This window comes from Chionomys nivalis, chromosome X (assembly GCF_950005125.1).
Source record: "Chionomys nivalis chromosome X, mChiNiv1.1, whole genome shotgun sequence".
NCBI lineage: Eukaryota > Metazoa > Chordata > Mammalia > Rodentia > Cricetidae > Chionomys > Chionomys nivalis.
In genome coordinates, this window is record NC_080112.1 from 25,602,781 (window position 1) to 25,627,123 (window position 24,343).

At 49.8% G+C, this 24,343-nt stretch overlaps 2 protein-coding genes across 3 annotated transcripts; one reads left to right on the forward strand and one right to left on the reverse strand.

Annotated features, from left to right (window-relative positions):
- The first annotated feature begins 3,731 nt into the window (after window positions 1-3,731).
- Foxp3 (forkhead box P3) lies at window positions 3,732-11,792 on the forward strand. 2 transcript variants are annotated; one of them, XM_057759945.1, is made up of 11 exons: window positions 3,732-3,950; window positions 4,479-4,583; window positions 4,681-4,819; window positions 5,702-5,789; window positions 5,868-5,972; window positions 6,701-6,788; window positions 6,925-7,005; window positions 10,126-10,276; window positions 10,899-10,975; window positions 11,384-11,485; window positions 11,644-11,792. In XM_057759945.1, the coding sequence occupies exons 1-11, from the start codon at window positions 3,747-3,749 to the stop codon at window positions 11,785-11,787; spliced, it is 1,284 nt and encodes a 427-aa protein (XP_057615928.1). In that variant the 5' UTR covers window positions 3,732-3,746; the 3' UTR covers window positions 11,788-11,792. The 2 variants fall into 2 exon arrangements, with proteins under 2 accessions (XP_057615928.1, XP_057615929.1); XM_057759946.1 differs by lacking the exon at window positions 4,479-4,583 and having other exon boundaries at window positions 3,747-3,950.
- A 205-nt stretch (window positions 11,793-11,997) lies between these two features.
- Ccdc22 (coiled-coil domain containing 22) lies at window positions 11,998-23,522 on the reverse strand. The gene is made up of 17 exons (XM_057759944.1): window positions 23,379-23,522; window positions 22,691-22,868; window positions 19,550-19,682; window positions 18,558-18,664; window positions 18,353-18,419; window positions 18,068-18,246; window positions 16,204-16,398; window positions 15,447-15,509; window positions 15,213-15,332; window positions 14,633-14,752; window positions 14,433-14,549; window positions 14,231-14,332; window positions 14,041-14,148; window positions 13,696-13,791; window positions 13,455-13,514; window positions 13,297-13,371; window positions 11,998-12,914 (listed from the first exon to the last, which is right to left on the reverse strand). The coding sequence occupies exons 1-17, from the start codon at window positions 23,426-23,428 to the stop codon at window positions 12,801-12,803; spliced, it is 1,884 nt and encodes a 627-aa protein (XP_057615927.1). The 5' UTR covers window positions 23,429-23,522; the 3' UTR covers window positions 11,998-12,800.
- Window positions 23,523-24,343: the final 821 nt, after the last annotated feature.

Here is a 24,343-nt window from a genome sequence, read left to right on the forward strand (position 1 = left end):
CAATCCCCTCTCTATCTCTCTCTTTCACTCTTTTTCTCATTATTTCTCTGTCACTGTTTCTCTAAATAACTCTCATTGTCTCTCTCTGTGATCTATTTCTGTTCCATCTCATGTCTCTGTCTCTATCTCTCTCTATACCTCTAGCTTCCTCCATGTCTGTTTCCCCATGTCTTTATTCATACACACATGTGCACATGCATACACAGGATAGATGGATGTGTGTATTATGTATGTATGATTTACCCCAGACACAGCCCAGAAAGACCCTGGCCTTCCTCCATCCCATATTCTTCCCAGGCCTCACAGAGATGTTGTATCAGTTAAACACAAGCTCCGATCTCAGAAATCTCAGTGGGACCTTGCCTCTGGCCATCCCCCACTGTGGCCTCAGTTTATCCCTCGGTACCCAGGAAGCAGTTATCAGGAAGTGCCAGTCCCTCTTCTGCCTTCTCACAAGTTGGAGCCAGATTTGAGCACGATGGTCCATAATCATGGCATGGGGCCAAGCTTCACAAACCCTGGGCCCATGAGTCAGTTGGAAGCCCTAGCCAACCAGAGACTAGCAATGATGGAGGAGTATCAGGAGCACTGTGTCCTCAGAGTTGGTGCTGGGTCCTGGGGACCACTATTCTGAGGTTTTGCCAAAGAGCCTGGTGGTGTGCTCTTTCCACGAATCCCAGGCCAAATGTCTTCCTCTTGTTCCCAACTGTGGTAGGATGTTATGATTTGGGGAACAGTGTCCCAGGAGAGGGGGGCTGGAGTCATATGTAAGTGTCCATTTCCCAGTCAGACATTTTGCTCGGCATTTTATATGTACTAACTTTGTTACTGTCCCAAACTAGAAAGGAGGGCAAAGCCTGGCCTGCAGATCAGGACACAAGAGGGTCCTTCTAATCCTCGTCCTTTATCGGGAAGGAAGCTGAGGAGAACTTGTTGACATCCCAGGCCCAGCAAGAGGCCTTATAGAGTTTTGGGCTTTCTGGCCTTTACATGATTCCCATTTCTTTGGACTTAGAATTGTCCACATGGTGAGGAGGTGAATCCAGGCACCCTACAAAGTCTGTGTTCCTGACATCCTAAAATCCATTGGCTCTAAGAAATGAGATCCTATGGTTCTAAGTTTCGGTTACTGTACCATTTGAAGACCCAACGGGTCCCAATAGCCATGAGGCCTGCCTAACACTCACAAAGTGTTCAATCTTGGGCCCCTCTGACATCCAAGAAATACAGGATCCACAGAACTTGGGGTTTACATGGTGGCCAGATGGACGTCACCTACCACATCCGCTTGCACCCACCCTGGGCCTATCCGGCTACAGGATGGATCAGCCAGTTCTCGGAACGAAACCTGTGGGGTGGGTTGTCTGCCCCCTTCTCTTCCTCTTTGTTGCCGATGAAGCCTGGTGCATCCGGCCGCCATGACGTCAATGGCAGAAAAGTCTGGCCAAGTCGGGGTTGTGACAACAGGGCCCAGATGTAGACCCCGATAGGAAAACATATTCTATGTCCCAGAAACAACCTCCATGCAGCTTCTGAGAAACAGTCAAAAAGGGACGCCCCAACAGACAGTGCAGGAAGCTGACTGGCCAGCCCAGCCCTCCAGGTCCCTACTACCACTAGACAGACCATATCCAATTTAAGTGCCCTTTCTGAGAATGTGCTGATGCTTCCCAGAGTCATACCAGTTCCAGACATGTTTAGGGAGGAGATTTCTTACAATTTCTGGCCAAATATCCATACTGCTTCAAAAGTGACCATGGTCCACCCATGAGGGCTAAGCCACTATGGTGGAAAATTCTACTCACGGAACTTAATACACATTTGCTTGGACTGCTGTGAGGAAGTATCACAAACTGGGTGACTTATACAGCATAGTTTATCGTGGCACAGTTCTGAGGCTAGAAGGCCAAGGTCAAGATGTCAGCAGGGTTGACTCCTTCTGTCATCTCTTCCTGGCCTTCTCCCAGTTTCTGGTTGTTTTCTTTGTTGCCCTTTTTCTTGGAGAAGCATCACCTCATGGCTGCCTGCCTTCCTTCGGTCTTTCAGCTCCTCTTCTCCTCACTGTTCTATGAAGCCTCCACAGACTCCTGGTTCTCATACTATTATTTTAATCCATGAGACACTACAATTTTAATACCTCCATATTAAACTCAAACCAATCTCTTCCAGGACCACAGTTCTGACGATCCCTATAACATGATAGCAAAGATGCAATTGCCTTCCAGAACACTTCTGTGCTCCCCTGGCTATTTTCAGAAGCTGTATACCCAACCCATGTAGTACAGTAGACAAGAGGATGGCATACACACGTGCGCAGATAGATAGAGTTGGGAGTCTGTGAACTGTAGACATGGATACATACTTCCTAGAGAAAGATGTGGAGACATCAGCCTGGATGGTGACTTGTAATTCCAGGAATTAGAAAACAAAGGCAAACAGTTGAAGGACAATCTGGCTATATAGTGAGTTCCAGGTCAGTCCAGTCTACATGAGACCCTGTCCAGAAAGAAAAAGAGGTCCAAGGCTATGGGAAGACTAAGAATTATGAACCTGGGGATCCCTTTAATTAAAAGCGGGTAGAATTATATAGTCATTTGAAGATCCGGTTGCCTCTCTGACTAGAACTGTAAGATCCTGAAAAACAAAAGCCATGCCCCTTAGGGGCTGTAAGTTACTGGGGCTCACCAGCGGGGCCTGGATCACCGTGTAGGGTTTGAGGAGAACACGGAAGACTGAGGTATGGCTAAGGGAAAAAGCGATGGTGTAGGAATTCCAAGCTTGAGGAGCAGAGATTGGGGCACGTAGGGATGTGGCTAATTTGGGGAGCTCCCAAGGGCTCTGGATCAAGAAATCCTGTCCCTTTTTTTTGGCACCTGCCATGCTAACTCCATGCAGGACAAAAGCCCAGAGAAGACTAACTAACCCCCACTGTGGCCCTGAGCTCTGCAGTCTTGAATTCAGTTACCTACCTGCATGTTTGCCCATGCATCAAATGCTTACCTTTGCGTCTAGCCACATCTAACATCACTGCAAGCCCTGCTCCTCCATCCTCCATCTCTTGCAATGCCCACTGTGTGATAGCTGCTAATGCCAAACCCTAGACGTCATCTTGATGCTTTCTCTCATCTCCGACATCCAAGCTTCCAGCAACTTTTCCTGGCTGTCTTCAAAAGAGACTGAGTATCCAGCCACTTCCTACCAGCTCCTCTGCCACTATCCAGGCTGACAGCAGCAGCATCAACTTGCCGAAACTATTGCAGTAGACTTCTCACTAGTACTGCTAGCTCCCTAGAACCTTCCCTCTCATGGCATCCAGCTGAATCTTTTGAGCTCATGCCCAAGTCACTGGAATAAAATAATGAGAAGAGAATCTAAGATGAGCCCCAGCAGAATCGGCAGACTGTGGCCTGTGCAGAATGCATGGGCTACTGGAAAACTGAGGGCCCACAAACCGACTCCCCATTGTCCCACATTCACAACAGGGTTGTGTGGTGTATGCTGGACATGTACATGTGGGGGCTATATACATATATCTATGTTTTATACACACATATATCAGGGTAGAGTGTATTGTGTAATGGCTTGGGGTATAGTTATGGGGCCCTTTGTGACATACCCTGGCCAACACCTGCTCAGATCAGAGGCTACCTGTATGGTTCAAGTGGATGAATATCTTACACCATCCCTGGAACGCACGTGACTCCATTCCACTGTTGTCCCTGCAGCCTGCCTCTGAAAAGAACCCAATGCCCAACCCCAGGCCAGCCAAGCCCGTGGCCCCTTCCTTGGCCCTTGGTCCATCCCCAGGAGTCTTACCAAGCTGGAAGACTGCACCCAAGGGCTCAGAACTCCTAGGGACCAGGGGTCCTGGGGGAACCTTCCAAGGCCGGGACCTGAGAGGTGGGGCCCACGCTTCTTCCTTGAACCCTCTGCCACCATCACAGCTGCAGGTGAGGCCCGGGGCCCAGAATGGGGCAAGCAGGGTGGGGTACCTGGGCCTATAGGTGCCGACCTTTACTGTGGCATGTGGCAGGAGGGGCGCTGGCTGGGGCACAGGAAGTGGTTTATGGGTCCCAGGCAAGTCTGACTTATGCAGATGTTATAGGGCCAAGAAAAATCCCCATTCCCCAGGCCTCAGAGATCTAGGCCTCCTCCCCCCCTCCCAATCCTTGTCCCAAAAGGAGACCTTGTTATGATCCCATGGGCATAGCCTTGTGTCCTCATTTTGCTGTGACAAGAGGAGATGGCTGAAGGCCAGAAAGGTAAGATAAGGTGACAGTGTTGGGGCCAGCTCTACCACTTTAAACTGTTTGACACTGGTGAATAATGTCTCCATGAGCCTCCGATCCCACATTTATGAACTGGATATGTTTACAGTTCCTACCACGTGGAACTTCAGTGAAGAGCTGATGAATGGGACACAGAACTGTGAAGATGGGCGGGGCTAGCATCTTAAAGCATCTGTCTTCTCCTTCCAGCTGCCTACAGTACCCCTCGTCATGGTGGCACCCTCTGGGGCCCGACTGGGCCCCTCACCCCACTTGCAGGCACTTCTCCAGGACAGACCACACTTCATGCATCAGGTACGGAAAACCTGAGCAGGCTGGGAAGAGGGAATAAACAGGAAAATTGTGAACCGAAGCCCAAGCCAGGCTAAGCCATGGTCCATCTGTTCCTCAGCTCTCCACTGTGGATGCGCATGCTCAGACCCCTGTACTACAAGTGCGCCCACTGGACAACCCAGCCATGATCAGCCTCCCACCACCTTCTGCTGCCACTGGAGTCTTTTCCCTCAAGGCCCGGCCTGGCCTGCCACCTGGTAAACATCTCAGCTTTCTTCCCATGGCTTCACAGAATCTTTGAACATACATAATATAAACTTTTCTGAATTACAGTCCTATGGAGGTCTAGGGGATGGTTTTTTTGGTTTTTTTTTTTTGTTTGTTTGTTTGTTGTTTGGTTTTTTTGGTTTTTTTTTTTTGTTTTTTTTTTTGGTTTTTCGGGACAGGGTTTCATCTCTAGCTTTGGAGCCTGTCCTGGAACTAGCTCTTATAGACCAGGCTGACCTTGAACTCACAGAGATCTGCCTGCCTCTGCCTCCCAAGTGCCGGGATTAAAGGTGCACCACCACTGCCCGGAGAGACAGGGTATCTTTATATAACAGCCCTGGCTGTGCTGGAACTCACTTTGTAGACCAGGCTGGCCTCAAACTCACAGAGATCCACCTGCCTCTGCCTCCCAAGTGCTAGGATTAAAGGCGTGCGCCACCACCGCCTGGCCATTTTTTTTAATTTTATTGGTGTTTTGCCTGTATATGTCTTTGTGAGTGTGTTGGATCCTGGAGTTACAGACAGTTGTGAGCTGTCATGTGGATGCTGGGAATTGAACCTGGTTCCCCTAGAAGAGCAGTCAGTGCTCTTAACCACTGAGCCATCTCTCCAGCCTAGAGGGGTCTTAAGAGTCATGAAAACTTCAACCTCCAAAAACTGTCAGGCTTAGAACCTTGAAGACATAGAACGCTAACAACCACAAATGGCTGCCATTAGTAAATATGTCATTACTTACCAATGGCCAGTTCTGCTCTGTGGGAACAGCAGAGTCCTGTGAGTCAGTGTTCAATGGTCCAGGAAGGTAGAGGCCTTCTGGGACCAGCTACAGAACCTAGCCTGCCGCCCCAAAAGTACCCCGTCTCTACCCACAGGGATCAATGTAGCCAGTCTGGAATGGGTGTCCAGGGAACCAGCTCTACTCTGCACCTTTCCACGCTCGGGTACACCCAGGAAAGATAAGTAAGTTGCCAGTGCTGGGAAGAACCCCGCTCTCTCTGCCCACCCCTCTGCTGATATCCTGTACTCCCCCACCCCCAGCAACCTCTTGGCTGCACCGCAAGGATCCTATCCACTGCTGGCCAACGGAGTCTGCAAGTGGCCTGGTTGTGAGAAGGTCTTTGAGGAGCCAGAAGAGTTTCTCAAGTGAGTAGGCTGACTAACCATGGGCTTCTGGTATCTGAACCGAGGTCTGCGGTGCATGTCTCAACTCAGTAAAGGTTGAGACTTTATCCCCCTGGTTCTGTGATCTTGGGCTTCTCTAGGCCCAGGCTGCCTCACTTGAATGAGACATAATACTAAAGGTATATGCTGATAGTTATCTCCATTTTATACACCAAGGTACTAAGGCCAACCAGAATTAAGTGTTAATTAAGCTAACAAAGGTCCTGTGTGATGAATGTTGGCTATGAACCCAAGCAGCCAGGCTCCAGAACCCACACCCCTAACTGCTTTGTCTTGTTTTCCCTCATGCAACACACATGACTGAGCCTCAAACTTCTGCTCCTCTCGACAGTTGTAGCTGTTTCCCCTCGGCTTTATATCTGTCCCCTTCTCCTTCTGTGTTTCACTAATCATACCTAGCTCTTGGCAATGATGCACTTCCTGTACGGCCAGGCCTTTGCGTAGGCTGTGCCCACCACCTGAAATGCCATCCTCCCTCTCGGTGCCTTTCTAATAGCTCAGGCTGGAAAGCCAGTAGTTGCCGAAGAGTGGATGTTTAAAGTAGTCTGTGTGGGAGAAAGAGACGGACAGGGGTGTGTTTGAGTGCAGGGAAACTGAGACTCTAAAGAGAAATCTCCCAAAGGGTTTAGTTGGTACAGCAAGCCAGGAGGCCTGACCTACCATAGTCATGGAACCTTCTCCTTGCTCAGGCACTGCCAAGCAGATCACCTCCTGGATGAGAAGGGCAAGGCGCAGTGCCTCCTCCAGAGGGAAGTGGTGCAGTCCCTGGAGCAGCAGGTAATGCCTGCAGGGTGTGGTTAAGGGGAAGGAGGGCTTGAGGGAGGGAGGGCCCTCCAAGGGTAGGCCCTAGTGCAGTCAAGGGGATGACTAAGAAAAACCAGGTAGAGGCCTCACTTTGGTGTACATCCCACAGCTGGAGCTGGAAAAGGAGAAGCTGGGTGCTATGCAGGCCCACCTGGCCGGGAAGATGGCATTGTCAAAGGCTCCAGCTATGGTGAGTACCCCAAGTACAGAAGCAGAAGACTTCAACTGTTGGGGGCCCTTAAGGACCAAATGACCTCTTCTCATATGCAAGCCCCGGCCTGTACAGGCCATTGCCACCTCCTCAATATGCTTACAAACCCTCTGACCTTGTGACCCCAAAACGTCATGTTCTGTCTTTTCCCAGCAATGGTAAACAGGCACACAGAGAAGGCAGACAGTAACCCCAATGCACCAGTGGCAAAACTCAGAGGGGGCACTGCGAAAAGAAAACTGAGGGCCCTACACTCCAATTTCAAGATAATAACCTCAGAACACTAGATACTGTAGGTCCCGTGTGAGCACACACGTCACATGCCCAGTCCCAGGCACCTGGCCGATGTGAACTTTTCCATTCCCATACTACAATGCAGGGAGCCACCAAGGTCATCCTAACGAACAAATGAGACACTGAGGTCAAGAAGACATAGTTCACTTTTCCAAATTCACAGTTGGATACTAGGGGATCCCAATTCAGCCCCTGCTCACCCCCAGCCCCAGCATCTATGGCTTCATAGCATGCGCACTACTATACTCCAGCCAAGATGCCCACTGCCCCTTTATGGAGGTCCACCACAGCCTGCAAGTGACAAGAGGGGGGGTTGGTGGCCTTCTCGAAAACACTGATCTCACCGTATGCATCTGTAGTTCTAGCTACTTGAAGGAAGATCACTTGAAGCCTTGAACTCAAAACCAGCCTGACTAACATAGAGACCTCATCTCTAAAAGATGCTGGGTTGCCACGTTTATGATATGAGGGCTTGTGCCCAGTCTTACTGTATCAGAAACAGAGGAGGGGTTGATCTGGGGGAGAGGGGATGTGGAGGAAGGGACTGGGAGGAATGGAGGGGAGCGAAACGGAGGGCATTATGTATGAGAGAAGAATAAAAGTTTTTTTAAAAAAATACAAATAGCCAGATGGTGGTGACGTACACCTTTAATCCCAGCAATAGGGGGGTGGCAGGTGGATCTCTGTGAGTTCAAGGCCAGCCTGGTCCACAAGAGTGAGTTCCAGGACAGCCAGGGCTACACAAAGAAACCTTGTCTTGAAAAACAAAACAAAACAAAAAACCCCAAATAAACAGAGTTGGGGAGAATGTTCAATGGGAAAAGTGCTTGCCATATAAGTAAAAGGTTCTGAGGTTGGACCCTAGCACCCACACCGGATGCAGAGTAGTTCAAGTCTGCAATCCCCTTCCACTTAGGTGGAAACAGTATTACATCAAATGCTGTGCATGGTAGCACAGGCCTTTAAGCCAGCACCCAGCACCCAGCACCCAGGAGACAGAATCAGTCAGAGCTCTATAAATTCAGGTCAGACTGGTCTACATAGTAAAACCCTGTCTAAAAAAACAAAGCTCACAGGCCGGCTAGCCTGGCATAAGTAGAGGCATACAAGAGATCCTATCTCAAACAAGATGAAAGGTTAGGACTAACACCCAAACTTGCTCTGTGATCTCTACACATGCACCAGCACTTACACACATCCAAACTTGTAGATGTACACACATCATACATAGAGACAAGTGAGATAGAAATAGAACCAAATGAGTAAATGCAAATTTTAAAATAAAGTGGGGTTGGAGGACTGGAGAGATGGATCAGGGATTAAGAGAACTTGCTGCTCTTCCAGGGGCAGTTCACAACTCTAACTCCAGTTCCAGTGGGATCCAGTGCACATTTCTGGCTTCCACAGGCACCAGGCACACATGTGGTGCAGACATGCATGCAGGCAAAATGCCCATACACATAAAGTATTTTTGTTCATTTAAAATAAAAGTAGAATGAAAGCAGGGTATAATGACTCACACCAATAGTCCCAGCACTCCAGAGGTGGAGGCAAAGGATCAGGAGTTCAAGGTCATCCTATGATACAGAATAAGCTAGAGGCCAGCATGGGTGACATGAGACCCTGCCTCAAAAAACAATTTTTTAAATAAAAATAAAATGGAAACTAAGTAGTGGCTTAGGCAGTAATCTCAGCACTTGGGAGGTTGATGTGGCAAGTGTGTCCCAAGTTTGAGGTCATCCTGTGCAACATAGTAAATTGCAGACTAGCCTGCACTACACAACATGAGACCCTGCACAGGTAGAGAGATTAGATTAGATTAGATTAGATAGATAGATAGATAGATAGATAGATAGATAGATAGATAGATGATAGATAGATAGATAGATAGATAGATAGATAGATAGATAGATAGATAGATAGATAGAGGTAGGTAGGTAGGTAGGTAGGTAGGTAGATAGGTATAGATAGGTAGATAGATGGGTAGGTAGGTAGGTAGATACATACATACATTCGTAGAAAAATAGATACAGAGACAGATAGATGGATGGACAGATGGACAGATGGACGGATGGACAGATGGACGGATGGACAGGCGGGCGGGCAGACAAACAGATGGGTGGACGAACAAACACAACCAAGCAAACATTTTTAAAAGTAAAATGGAAAGCCAGTGTGGTAGCACATGTCTTCAAGTCCAGAACTTGGGAAGCAAAGGTAAGTGGATTTCTGTGAATTTGAGGGCAGCCTGGTCTACATAGTGAGCTCCAGGACAGCCAGGACTACACAGAGAGACCCTGTTTCAAAAAACCAAAATATAAAATAGAAGCCACTTTGTAGTGATACACACTTATAATCCCAGAACACCAGAGGTAGAGATATGAGGATGGAAGGTACAAGGCCAGCCAGAAATATATAGTGAGACTATCTCAGAAAAAATAATTAAGACACAAATAAAATGAATAGACAAGTCAATGGGGGTACACTCAGGAGGCAGAGGCAGGTAAGTTTCTGTAAGTTCTGGGCCAACTAGGGCTACATAGTAAGACCCCCATCTCTAAGAATTAATAATAATCATTTCTGAACAAAATAAATAGACATGAATAGGAGCGAGATTTGTGGGGAGGAAACGGGTAAGCAACAGGGGGAGGAAGTAGGGTGAAAGTGCTCTGTATGTATTGCAGACATGTGCAAAATTGTCCAAAACTAAGTTTAATAATAAAAATACAAAAGAATTTTGAAAAGGAGAAAATGAAATTTAAAGCTTAAGCCTCTCAATCGCTATTCTCTCCCAAATCCACCCAGGCCTCAATGGACAAGAGTTCTTGCTGCATTGTAGCCACCAGCGCGCAGGGCAGTGTTCTCCCAGCCTGGTCCGGTCCCCGGGAGGCTTCTGACAGCCTGTTTGCAGTACGGAGGCACCTCTGGGGAAGCCATGGAAACGGCACCTTTCCAGGTCAGTGTACTCTGCACCCCGTCTGATGACCCCATTGGTGTCAGGGGAGCACAAAGGAGCTCCCCATTCCCCTCACACCCCCACCAGCATCTGGGAGGAAAATGCACCTGACTTTATTAGGCCGAGAATCCTCTAATGGTTACAAATGCATAGTTCCAGCCCTGTGTCTTTTGGGGACTGGAGCCATGCCTCACTTTGGCATGTGCTACTTCATTTGGTCATCATGAGGGAGGGACCTAGTTAATTCTAAAGAACCCTCCCTTCTTCCTCGCCTCAAGGGGAAGCAAGTGGATTCATCCAACCAATCCATTCCCACCTGCCAGGCCTGGGCTGTGGACTTACCAGGGACAATAACTCTGGTGTCATGCTGGCTGTGCCACTTGAACTGATGCGCAAACTACCTGACTTCTTTTTAATCTGGGGAGAGCTGTTTGGGCAAGAGTGGTGCCAAGAGGCAGCTCCGGGCAGGCACTCCGCAATCAGTACCTGTGTGTGATCACAGACACCCCCTCCACCCTTGGTGCTAATGGCAGCGTTTCAGGCCTTGGACTCAGTGTGGAGACAAAGGTGGAGCAAGGTATGAGGAGGTCACGGGGCCTGATCTATTCCAAACCCTCCACAGAGTTCTTCCACAACATGGACTATTTCAAGTTCCATAACATGAGGCCCCCTTTCACCTATGCCACCCTCATCAGATGGGTAAGCAGGGCAGCCTAGACTCACGGCTGGGCGTGGGGGTACTTGTCTCCTATGCTGCTACATCTCTCTGCACCAAGAGTGGAACCCTGCATTAACAAACTTCAGCTCTGAGAAGCCCGAAGATGTGATCCTTCTTGATAGCTTCACCCCAGATCTGTCCCTGAACCAAAAACTACTACAAGCCAGGCCAGTGCAAGCCAAATTGTGACACTAGAAACTATCCTTTCCTTTGTCCACGCCATTACTAACTTCACCCTTGCCCCCATGCCTCATCCCATTACCTCTCCGTCCCCTCCCTTGACCCACAACTACATACCTATCCCAGGCAGAGAGCTTAGAGTAGGCTCCCCCCCACCTCAGGCACAGTTCTGAGGAAACCTGCTCATTCCACCTGACTCCAACTTCCAGGCCATCCTGGAAGCTCCAGAGAAGCAGAGAACACTCAATGAAATCTACCACTGGTTCACACGCATGTTTGCCTACTTCCGAAACCACCCGGCCACCTGGAAGGTGAGCACCTCTGTACAGTGGGGGCTGGGACGGCTCCAAGGGTGGGTGACCTTGGGCGACACACGTGGGAAAGGGACAGGTCAGTGCTGAGGTCTGCTGAACTCACTGCCTGACTGTCCACCCCATCCCTGCCCGGGGTCCTGACCCCCCTTCCACAGAACGCCATCCGCCACAACCTGAGCTTGCACAAGTGCTTTGTGCGCGTGGAAAGCGAGAAGGGAGCGGTGTGGACCGTAGATGAGTTTGAGTTTCGCAAGAAGAGGAGCCAACGCCCTAGCAAGTGCTCCAATCCTTGTCCTTGACCTCAAAACCAAGAAAAGAAAGATGGACAGGGGCCAAAACATAAAACAGAGGCTGTGGAGGCAAGGAGGCAAGTCCTGAACATATCTACAGAGACCAGGCAATGATGTTTCCGCCGTCTTGCCTGCCAGGGCCTCTGCTCCCTATCTAGCTGCCCTCCTGGATTATATCTTCTGCCTTAAGGCTGAGGGACACCAATCCCAGCCCAGCCCCTATCCCCAACCTAGCCCCAAGACAGGCTTTCCAGCCAAAAAGCCCTCAGACCCATCTATACATACAGCCTGCCTTGGCTACTCCCAAGTGGAAAAATGACACAGACACACAGTCGTAAGCCTGTCTCCTGGACTCAACCCAAACCCTAAAACACAAAGAGCCTGGCTTGGTACATTCGCCTGCCCTCAAAGTTGCATAGTCCTGCAGTCTCATGTGACTGCAGCCCTACTGACTCATACAGCCACATCGGGAACCATGGGCACTAACTGTCACACATAGGTACATATGCAGACCCTTGCACAACAGCAGCACTGGAACCTTCAGGATTGCATCCCAGAAAACCACACAGGCATAACTGGTAATACACAGTCTCGTGCCATGCCCCAAAATATCAAGTCACAGCTTGTCAGAACTCATGTATGTACACACATGCAGCCCCCTCCACTGTATCTCCTGAGCTCCATGAATACACACTGGATCAAAATCTACCCCATGTCTCACTTGCCACTGACCCCAGTCCTCTAACCCAAGCCCCAATCCATGCCTCAGCGTGGACCACAGAAGAACTTCTCTTTTATTTGGGATAGAAGGCCCCTGGCCCCCAGTGCCCATCTAATAAACTGTGGCCAAGCTAGACAATCACCCTGATCAAAGATGGGACCCAATAAGCAGGCATCTGGGTTTAAGATCCCAGCAGGAGAACGTGAAGGCCGAACGGAAGGAAGTGCTAGAACCAGTGCTTGGGCACTGTCTCCAGCACCCCCAAATTCCTGCCTGTGGCGAGGAGACCTCCATCAGGCCTCTAGGCCTCCCGGACCCGGGCCAAGAGGCCAGCATTCTCCTGGCGAAGGGCTCGGTAGTCCTCACAGATCTTCTCCAGGTTGCTCAGAGTCTTCTTGCCCATCTCTGTCTCGATCTAAGACAACAAAATGCACACATCTTCAGTATGCAGGGCCCATTTCCCAGCCCCTGCTGGCTGCCCCTCTACTGCGTTACTGTCTGCTCCCCCCATCCCTGTAACAGTGGCCAGTCCCTTCCCATCATCAGGTCTCTGTGGATGTCCTCCCCATTACCTAAAGTCACAGTTTCTACCATGGGTTCTAGGAGCTGGGCATGAGAAACCTCAAGCTAGAAGCCAGGGCTCAGAGTAGACGACTGGCTAGCTCCAGGTCCCAGACACAACAGGCCCCATGGCTGAGCCTCTAGCTCTCAGTTGTCTGGTTTTGCAGATTCTCAGTGTAAAGCAAGGAACTATCACCTGGTCTGCCTCCATTCCCCTTCCCATTCCCAGATCTTACCTGCTCCTCAAGGTCTCGAACTTCCCTCATGATGGTGCCTGTGTCCTCAATGGTCTGGATGAGCTGGCTGCAATTCTGGAGACAATAAGAATGTAAGGCTTGCTTGTGCCTGTGCTAGCCCTCCACAGCCAGTCCACCAGGCACATGGCTCCCCTCACCTCATGCAGGGCAGCTAGATATTTGTAAGCCTTCCGGACAGCGTCATCCTTCTTAGCGTCCTGAAAAGACAGAAGGGACCACAAACTTATCAGCAAGCCGTTCCCACTTGTCCATGACGCCAGCCCCCTCTAGACCCACTCTTTCCTACCACTTTGCCTTCACCCCTCCTGAGAGAAAAGCCAGGCCCAAGCAATAGGCAACAGCCCAGTCCCGCCCTCCCCCTCCCCACCTGCTCCATACCTTGAACACAAGCTCATCAGTCACTGCAAATGTCCGGTCCAGCTTCCCAGAGAGAGAATTGATTTCCTTCTGAAGTTCCTTTGTGTCCGACAAGATCTGGCAGAAATCAGGGCAGCCATCAGTCCATGTCTGGGGCACGGATGGTACTCATGCACCTGCACTTACATCCAGTCAGGGCCTGCGTCACTGGGTTGGGGTGTCTGGGGTATATTGTATTGACTGTTATGTGCTGGAGTGCACCTGAGCAGCTCTGCCTACCAGAGACTATAAAGTCCCTGTGTAACTACCCTACGCCTGTCTGCCCACGTGATCCGTGATCCACCCATCAGATCCATAGTGGCACACCTTAGTGATTTCTTCTTTCTGCTTCCGGATGTTGCCCACAATCTCCAGGATGCGCTGGGTATAGGCCAGCCGGGACACATCTTTTGGTAAAGTCTCCAGCTCTGACACCTAGACAGGAACATGGCAAGCATGAGCCCACGCCCCACACTCCACCCCTGGTTACAGCCCAGGGCCCTAAAATCGGCCTTACCAGCTGCTTATAGACCTCCTCCTTCCTGCGAGCCTCTTCTGCAGCTGCGCGAACACTCTGGTGTAGCTCCTGAATTTCTGCCAGTCTTCGAGATGATTCCAGCTACCAGGAACCCATAGACAGAAGGCAGTGAGCAGAGCTCAGAAACAGCCCCCATGGAGGCAGTACATCTCTGTCCACAGCCCAGGACTCCACCACCTACCTCCCTACAATCCTGGAGTTTTCGGAGGTGCCGGTACTCAGCAAGAAGCGGGACCCGATGTTTTTCCCATTGACTCGCTAGATGAATGACCCGCTGGGCACTACTCTCTACCACAAGCTGGCAGGAGTCAGGGAAATATGTCAAAACAGGCTAGATCCATCCACCCCACCGCTCTCGGCCCAGCCCCAATCCCAGCCCACCTGCAGCTTGGCGAGGTTGGCAGCCCCATCAGGCAGCAATTCCACCGCCCGACTCTTCAAGCGTAGGGCCTGCTCCTGCTCAGCCACGCTGAGTTCGCTTTGTCGACACTCGGTCTCCACCTGGTACACTCACAGCCAAGCTCCCAGTCATATATACAGCTCATAATCCTAAGTGAGCCCATTATGGCCCTGGCCCAGCTCAAGGCCTCAAAGATCACTCCATGGCCTCTACCTACTACAGGCTTCAGGATCTTCAGCTCCATACTGACAGCCAGAAGCCCTGAGAAGTCCTGCAAGCCCCTGTTCATACAGACCCATCTTACTCCACTGATGCCCATAGCTGCTATGCCCCCCTGCAAAGCCTGACTGGTGCTCAAACGTGCCTCTAACCCCTATAGGTCCACCAAGCCAATAATTAAACATCTTTCTTGCCCTCACAAATTTTCCTAGACCTTCAAGAATATTAGAGGTCCTTAATATCCTCCATTAATAAGCCTGGCATCTACAGACCTTTTCAGATCAGCTCTTAAGGCCCTAGTTCTGACCTGATCCGGCCCAGGTTGCTCTCCCAGCCCCTCACCTGCATAAGGTTGATTCCCAGGGTCTTCATGTCAGCTTCGACCTCCTCAATGTTGTGGTTCACACTCGCCAGCTGCTCCCGAAGGGACTCCAACTCCTGCTCTTGAGCTGCCCGTGTGTCCTGGGAAGCATAGGCCAGTCTAGGTGGGGCCACCAAGTCCAGAAGACAGGCAATAGCCTGGCTGACCCCTCTCTCTCTCTCTCTCTCTCTCTCTCTCTCTCTCTCTCTCCTTACCTGTTCAGGCCTCTGGGAGGTAGCTGGTACATCTGGTACCTGGGGGGCCTGGACCTGGGGCTCCTATGGATAGAAGTAGCAGCCTGGTTGTTAGTCACACAAGGTCCTAGCCTTCACAGCTCTGCCTCAAACCCCAAAGCACCCCCAAACACTGTACCCATGTCTGCTCAACCAGTGACAGTTTTCAGACAGTGACTACAGGAGAATAAAACACCATTTGTAACTGCAGATTAGAGTGGCTGACCACAAGGAAACCTTCCTGAGGCTAACCCTGACCACCCCAACCCTGTAACCAGCCCAACCTGTAACCACCCCGACCCTGTAACCACCTGACCCTGTAACCACCCCAACCCTATAACCACCCCAACCCTTTAACCACCCCAACCCTATAACTACCCCCAACTCCGTAACCACCCCGACCCTGTAACCACCCTGACCAAAATGTCCATGAGAAAAGCAGGCATTCCTCTGAGTGGGTGTCCAAGGAAAAGAGATGTTCCCAAAGGAAATATGTTTACCAAAGGAAAGATGGGATCTGTGCTGGGAGCACTGCATATTACAAGTTCCACCACCTATCTGCCCTTTCTCCCTCCACTCAAGTCCCAAGAAGCTAGGGGAGCCCTCTGGGCACTGTCTCCCAGTTGGAAGGCCTACTCAGTGGGCACGGGGAAGCTGTATGGAATATGGTGGTATTAATACGGAAAGCAACTCTCAAGGCAGCCATCAGCACACTCCCTGTCCACTCCGGCCTACCTACCAGATGAAAGGTAAACTTCTCGGAATGGGTGAAGCGGGAGCCTTTGGGGGTGCTAGTCGTAGTCCTAGCATCCCAGGCCTGTAGCATCTCTCCTAGGTCTCGGACGTGTGTCGAGGCTCCAACTGGGCCCCAGCTCTGACGCAGATGTTCAGCCAGCTGCTTGTGCAGTCGCTGCTGTGCAGCCCGGGAATCCTCCTGGAAAGAACAGACAGGGGAAGAGGAAGACATAGGGGCCTGCTGCTCCCTAGGACCCCGCCTTCTCACCAAGGTAGCTCCCTGCCCTACTGGCCTAGGAGCTCCCCAAGGACAGAGGGGTGCCCTTCTCTACAGTGGGTAGCATTTCTCTACCCACTCACTTCTCACCCTGCAGAATGTGAGAAGAGAGAAAAGTGAGCCTGGGGCTTTCAGATCAGAAGGAGACGGAAAGGATGGTGGGCAGCAAAGACACAGAATGTAGAATACCGGGTCAAAAAGGGTCAGAGTTCAAGACAGAGGGAGATAAGCAACAGAGAGAAGAACAGAAACCATTTCAGTGCTGAAGGGCACGAAGAAAATCATTAATTTCATTCAGTATAAAAATGGCACAAGGGTTACATAAAAAATGTTCTTGTGAGTAATGACTCATCATCTTGACTACTTAGGAGTGGAAATTGTGTGGCAGTTTGGGTTGACTAGGATTTGATCCTGAACATGGAACCCAGGGCCCTGTGAATGTCAGGAGAGTGTTCTACCATGGAGCTACATTCCAAGCTCTGAGATTTGCTTTAAAATACAGGGGGAAAGTTAAAAGGAAATAGAAGAAAGACTAGAAGACAAGAATCATTAGAACAATCTGTCTATATTTATGCTTCAAAATTCCTGTGAATTTAAAGAAGATACAGTATCTGAGTATGGTGGTACATGCTTGTAGTCCTAACACTCAGGAGACAGAGACAAGGGGACTGTAAATTGTGATGCCAGCTTAGGTTATATCGTGACATCCTGTCTCAAATCTCCCCTAAAAAAAACAACAGAAGATGGGGCAGGGAGAGAGAAAGTACAAGCAAACGGTAACCAGGGTGGCAGGGATAGATAGATAGAAAGAGACAAAAGCAAAAATGGACGGGGAGGGTGGGGAGAGGAGACAGGTGGAGAAGCAGATATGGGGGAAGAGGGGACAGATGAAGAAGTAGACAGAGGTGGCGAGAGAAGATGAATTGGTAAGAGGGCAAGAGGGGACAGGCAAAAGTGAACAGAGAGAAAGATACAGCCGGGCAATGGTGGCGCACGCCTTTAATCCCAGCACTCCGGAGGCAGAGGCAGGCGGATCTCTGTGAGTTCGAGACCAGCCTAGTCTACAGAGCGAGTTCCAGGACAGGCTCCAAAGCCACAGAGAAACCCTGTCTCGAAAAACCAAAAAAAAAAAAAAAAATGCTGTGGAATCTGAGAGTTTGAATGTTTTGAAGACAGAAAGAATGAGAGAGGGGCAGGAAAACCACAGAACAAGAAAGACAGTAAGAGGAGGAGATGGTGCAGACACCCAGAGCCAGAAACCATGAGGATCAGTGACAAATTCAGAGGCAGAGACAGAGCTCAGGGACGCGCCCCAGTACCCACAGGGGATACTTTCAACAGTCCCAGGTAAAACTCATGTGAGCTCGCTACCCCACTAGCCCATTTTTTCAGAACAGGAAAGCAAGCAAAGGGGAAGGCCTTGCTGCAGGTTCCGTCCTTCTTAGCCATTCTTTCAGGCAGGGAGCCAGGCAGGTGCACACAGAGGAGAAGCAAAGAAGAGAGGGACAGAGTGGGGACAATGAGATGCAGAGAACTAAGAGGAGCTACGGGAAGCAGTAGCCTTGGGAGGAGAGCTGAACAATGGTGGTACCTGGGATGGGAGGCGGTGTGTCCGGCACACTCGGTCTTCATCCCCTGGGCAATCCCTGCTCACATGTTGGCAGAGCTGGACGGCGTGATGTTCTAGGAGGGAGGCTGCCCTCCCCACAAGCTGGGGCACCTGTGTGGGGGCTGGTAGCAGCAGGGGACTCGCCTGGAACTCCCGTGGCTCTGAAGGCAGAAACAGTGCCAGTCAGCTCCCCGCTTCACCGCCGTAGACCAATGCTCACACGCTCCTCTCCCTTCCTCACTTAGATCCACACAGCTGCATCCTCACCTCCTCTGGAACTCAGCTCAGGCAGAACCAACGTGCTGGAGTGGAATGACTGCTGGAGGGCTGAGCCCTGTGGAGAGAGCAGAGTCGGCCTCTAGGTTGAGGTACTAGTGAAAGGGGGTGGGGGGGGCAACAACCTGAGCAAGCGCATGAGGGCAAGAAGGCAAGGAGGGCGCAAGTCCAGATGGACAGGAGGTGGGGATCCCACCTGGAGGCGCTGCAGCTTGGGAGTTCGAAGGAGAGGTGGGACCCAGGGCAGGGCCAGCTGGTCCCGGATTTGGCTCCCAATGGCCCGAAGGAAAATAGCCGAGTCACCTATGGGGTGAGGGGTGGGGGTCGGGGGATAGGGAAGGAGTGACATGCCACAAATCTGAAAGTACTGGGAAGCCAGCCTGGGAAGCCAGCTGTAGCACCTGATCCCTCGCCTCCTAGTGCAGGTAAAGTCAACTAACATCATCCAACAGTTACTGAGCTTAAAGTAGGTAGGTACCAGTTACCACGTCAAACACCACTTCAGGAGACAAAAGTGATAAGGTCCCCATCTTCATAGCGTCCGCAGGATAACAGAAAAGAAACTTCATGAATAGGACCATTAGGACCATCTATTCTAAGCAGGAAAGAGAAGGATTGCTAAAAGGGGCTGGAATGTTTCAAAGAGCAGCCAGAGAAAGGCCTTACTGAGGTAACAGAGCAGAAGGCACAAGAGTTGAGGGCGTATTTAACCTTTTGACATTCTGACATGATATTATCATCTACAAAGAGCACACTCAAGAACAGTGCAGTTCAGTCACACCAAACAATCTCCTAACGTTTGAAGCGGGTTTAGTTTTGTGTTGCCTGACGTTCACAGCTATTTTCAGCAGCACATGCCCCGTGGGAGGGACTCTCTTAGTAGGGAGTTGACTATGAAGAGATCTGAGGGGAAGAATAATCCAGGGACCCAACACACTGAGGCTAGACCGGGCCTGGCACATTGGGAATACTAAGAACACCCATATGATAAGAGCGGAGTGAGGAACAGAGGTATAGGAGGGAAGCTGGGCAACTCATTTCCTACCTCATGCTACCTGCCTTAAATCCATCCACTCTCTGACTTTGGATCTACCCATTCTCCCGAGGATACATCCAGCCCCCTACCCTTCCTATCACTTCTCTTAGCCCCTATCACCCTGGGAACACAGTCCATTCGGGACCCCATACCTGCAGGCTGGTCTGCATCCTCAGAGGCATCGGTGGGGAGCCGCTCAGCCAAGAAGAGAAGCAGGTCTCGAAGGTCAGGCTCGCTGGGATAGAGGAAGTTCTGATAGCCGAGTTCCAAGGGATAGCCCAGGTCCTGGGGGTTAGCAAGTATAGCCAGATGATGATACTGAGGGTAAAAAGCCAGGCCCTGATTTGCCAATCAGGGAGGAGCCTCCTGATCTGGGGGCCCTGGGACTACCACACCTGCTCTGACTCTTTTGCTTTCTATCACCTCCCACTGCCCCCCTACCTGCATCACCAAGGCATTCTGGCCACAAAGTCATTATAGTCAGTATTATAAGATCAATAAAAGAGATTAAAGCTCAGCGGGCTTGCTGACAGTGGCAGCGCACGCCTTTAATCCCAGCACTTAGAAGGCAGAGGCAACAGGATCTGTGAGCTGGAGGCTAGCGTGGTCTACAGAGCAAGTTCCAGGACAGCCAGGGCTACACAGAGAAACCTGTCTCCAAAAACAAAAACAAAGTTCAGCCTTGTTAACTATGACTCAAAATCCAAAGGCCATAAAAGAACACAGGATTTCTGCCCATGTGAAAAAAAAAGAAATGACTTAAAAAATATATAACTAACAAAGTCAAAAGAGCAATGACAGCTTAGGAAAACAATATCTGTCGCCTTTGAGAAGAAAGTCATGAACCTATCTATTATATAAGTAGTGCCTAAAAATAAACAGAACTGGGGATGTGGCTCAGAGAGCTTGCCTACGTGAGCAAGGCCCTAGGTTCCACCCCCAGTACCAACAAAATAATTCCCACCACCATCATCATCAATGACAACAGGCAAAAGATCAGCAAACACACAACACAGCTCAGGAAGAAAGGACTCTCAAGAAGAGTTCCAGAGAGGCTGGGCGGTGCTGGCGCACACCTTTAATACCAGCACTCAGGAGGCAGAAGCAGGCAGATCAAGGCCAGCCTGGTCTACAGAGAAAGTTCCAGGACAAGCTCCAAAGCTACAGAGAAACCCTGTCTCGAGAGGAAAAAAAAAAAGAGTTCCAGAAAGGTTCAAAGATAAAGCAAACTTCCTGGACTCAAACCCAAGTTCTGCCTCTTACCAACTGTGTGACCATGGGTCAATACTTCTCTGTACTTCACTTTTTTATGTAAGAAAAAAATTATACCAAGGGCTAAAGAGATGGCTCAGTGGTTAGGAGCTCTAGCTGCTCTTCTGAAGGACCTGGGTTCTAGTCCCAGCATCCACATGGTGGCTCATGACCCTCTGTAACTCCAGTTCCAGGGGGAGGCTGGAGAAATGACTCAGTGGTTAAGAGCACTGGCTGCTCATCCAGAGTTCCTGGGTTTGATTCCCAGCAACCACATGGCAGCTCACACCTGTCCTTAACCCCAGTTCAAGACGTTCTGAGGCCCTTTCTGTCCTCCACGGCAAGTACATGATGTACAGACACATGCAGGCAAAACATCCATACACATAAAAATAGATAAGTGCATTTTAGCCTGGCGGAGGTGGTGGTGTACGCATTTATTCCCAGCACTCGGGAGGCAGAGGCAGGCGGATCTCTGTGAGTTAGAGGCCAGCCTGGTCTACAAGAGCTAGTGCCAGGACAGGCTCCAAAACCACAGAGAAACCCTGTCTCGAAACAAAACAAAACAAAAAACTCCAGTTCCAGGGGAAGGCAATAGCTCCTTCTGACATCCACCAGTACCAGGCACACAAATGATGCATATATAATATAATATATATAATATATATGCATGTAGGCAAAGCACTCATATGCACAGAATGAAAAATATAAATAAATAAAAATTTTCAATATCTTTTTTAAATGTATTTATTATGTATGTAGTATTCTGTCTGCATATATGCCTGCAGGCCAGAAGAGGGCACCAGATCTCATTAAAGATGGTTGTGAGTCTCCATGTGATTGCTGGGAATTGAACTCAGGACCTCTGGAAGAGCAGGCAATGCTCTTAACCTCTGAGCCATCTCTCCAGCCCCCAACATTCTTTAATAAAATATTAAAAGTACTCATCTGGGACAACTGTCACGAGGCTTAAATGAGTTCTCAGCATGCTATCACAGTGCCTGGTGCAGAATATTGACTCAAAAACCACCATTATGATATGTTCATGTATTCTGTCACAATAGAAGCTGTATTAGAGGATCATGGTCACACAAGAATAAAAAAACAAGTTGTGTCTATGCTACATAATTTAAAGCTTATAAAATCTGAAATCTATGATCTAAGAGTTGTGACTGATAAGGAAACTCATTCCAGGAGTGGGCTACAGTGGTGGTTTGAATAAGAATAGCCCCATAGGCTCATAGATTTGAATGCTTGGTCTCCAGGGAATAGTGCTATTTAAAGGATTAGGTGTGGCCTTATTAGAGGAAGTGTGTCACTGGAGGTGGACTTTGAGGTTCCAGAAGCCTGTGCCAACCAAGCCCAGAGTCCTTCTCTTCCTGCTGCCTTGGGATCCAGATGTAGAACTCTCAGATACATCTGTCTGTGTGCCATCATGCTCCCCACCATGAGAATAATGGATTAAACCTCTGAAACTGTAAGCCAGTCCCAATTAAATGCTTTTTTAATAAGAGTGGCCATGGTCATAGTGTCTCTTCACAGCAATAGAGCACCGACTAAGTAGCCTTATACAGTGACAGATGCCAAAACACAGAGGTGCTTCAGGTATAGAAATGGATACCAAAAGCAAGGGACATAGAAAGGAAGACACCAAACACAGTGCTGAATTGAAGACCCTTTCTGATTGCTGCTGGCTACAGTGTAACACTGGGGTGAAATCTTGACCGCAAGCTTAAAAGGTGGGGGCTACAGCTAGTCCAGGTGTAAACTGGATCAACTCATTTACTCCACCCAACCTTTTATCACCTCCATTTCAGAAATAAGGAAATAAGCATGGCAGGGTTAGGGTCATACAGCCAGGATGAGTAGAGCTACGTAGAGTCAGAACTAATCACACGGTCTGGCTACACATGTGGCAGCTTTAACCATTAATGAATGGCAAGCCACAAAGAGGGACAGAGAGGAAGGCAAGAGTGTCAAAGAACTTGGTGACTGTGAAAAGGGAATGAAGGTGGTGTGCATACTGGGAGGAGGGCACTCACCATGCAGGCCTGAGCCAGGCTCATGGCCAGGCGGAACCGGGCAGACATGGCTGGTGGCAGCAAGTGACTGAGGCCAGAGCCCACGTCAGGACTGATCACTCGAAGGCATCGGACCACGGCCTCTACTACCAGCTCAGTGGTGAAAGCTCGCAGAGTCTGCACTTCTGGAGGAACTGCCCTAAAGAGGAAAGCAGCAGGCTTGAGGGGGGGTTAGGGGGAAAAACAGCCCTCTAGAGAAGGAAGCGCTAGTACCCAGGGGCAGGGAAGAGCCTAGGTTTCAACAGACCCTGGGTGTCCGTGACTAAGACTTCTACTTGGTCCAGTCTCAGGGACTCTGGAGACGCTGAGTGCCAGTCCTGGATTGTAAGTTTCCCGGATCTCAAGAGTGCAGGTGTCTTACACCCTCTACATATCAGGGTCCCAGCAGATTAGTGTCCAAATCACACATTTCAGGTCTCAGTTCCCACGGTTCGAGACTTATAAGGTGCCTGAGTCCTCTGGGCTTACCAAATGTCCAGGTCAAACGTTTGGGAGATCCGTGATGTTAAGGTGTAGGTGGGCTTAAGATCCTGTAAGTTGGGGCCCTTGGTTGCCAAGGTCTCGATTTTAAGGTTCCCGGGTAATGGGGTACTAGGTTTTGGAGTCCCGGATGTGAGCAATTGGAGGCGAGTGGGGGCTGCGTACTTACGTGCCCGCCTGGCGCAAAGAATGGATGAGGATTCGATCGGCCTCTTCCATGCTGGAGTCAGTTCTAACTCTGCTGGGGCTGGGTCCAGGACCGGATCAGAGAAAGTGGAGCAACGCTGTAGCAACTGCTCTCCGCGCCCACGGAGGACAGAGCATCACGTGCCGAGCAAGGAACATTGGGAAGTGTAGTTCTGCGAGTGAGCGCTGCGCAAGCGGGATGCCTGGAGGCGTGGTATATTGCACACACTCAGAGCTGAGTACGCAATGGCTGCTGGAAGCTGTAGTTCTTCCATCTGAAGTCCTGCAGCCTCGTCCAAAGGAAAAAGGAATTGTGCCAGCAGCTGAGGGACAGGACAGAGAAATGCTTCATTTAAGGAAGCTTCATCTTTCAAATTATAAAAGCCTACAAGTGTACAAAACGACTGTTCCCCTCTGTGCTGCTTTCCTCATCTGTAAAATGAGAATTTTGATAATACCTACGTTCTATGGTCAAGATATAATTACTACTCCTAGGGAGGAAGCTCAAGATAAGGGCTCCTGCTACCAAATCTAACAGGCTGAATTCTGTCTCCGAGATCCATATGGCAGAAGGCGAGAAATGACTCCATAGAGTCTGAACTCCACATGTGCACTGTGACACATGTATGCCTGAGCGCACACACACAAACATGTAATAAATACATTTTAAATAAATAAACAAACCTAATTACTGGGCCAGTAAGATGGTTCATCACATAAAGCCTCTTGCCACCAACCTGACAAACTGAGTGAGATACCTAGGACCCATATGGCAGAGAAAGAGAATGGACGCCTACAAATTGTCCTCTGACGTCCACACATGTGCAGCAGTAGCACTGTCACGCACGCACAATAGATGAAAAAAGAAACAAAGTTACTAAACCAGGTGCAGTGGAAAACACCTGTAATCCCAGGACCTGGTTGAAGCAAAGGTTGGGCTATGCAGGG

Excerpts from the sequence above, each read along its gene's own strand:
- Ccdc22 (XM_057759944.1), bottom strand. The coding sequence starts at position 23,428 with ATGGAAGAGGCCGATCGAATCCTCATCCATTCTTTGCGCCAGGCGGGC. Across the intron at positions 13,372-13,454 it reads ATCTAGCTGCCCTGCATGAG|AATTGCAGCCAGCTCATCCA; the intron begins GTGAGGGGAGCC and ends TATTGTCTCCAG. Across the intron at positions 12,915-13,296 it reads TTCGAGACCTTGAGGAGCAG|ATCGAGACAGAGATGGGCAA; the intron begins GTAAGATCTGGG and ends TTGTTGTCTTAG.
- Foxp3 (XM_057759945.1), top strand. The coding sequence starts at position 3,747 with ATGCCCAACCCCAGGCCAGCCAAGCCCGTGGCCCCTTCCTTGGCCCTT. Across the intron at positions 4,820-5,701 it reads CCGGCCTGGCCTGCCACCTG|GGATCAATGTAGCCAGTCTG; the intron begins GTAAACATCTCA and ends CTCTACCCACAG. Across the intron at positions 5,973-6,700 it reads GAGCCAGAAGAGTTTCTCAA|GCACTGCCAAGCAGATCACC; the intron begins GTGAGTAGGCTG and ends CTCCTTGCTCAG.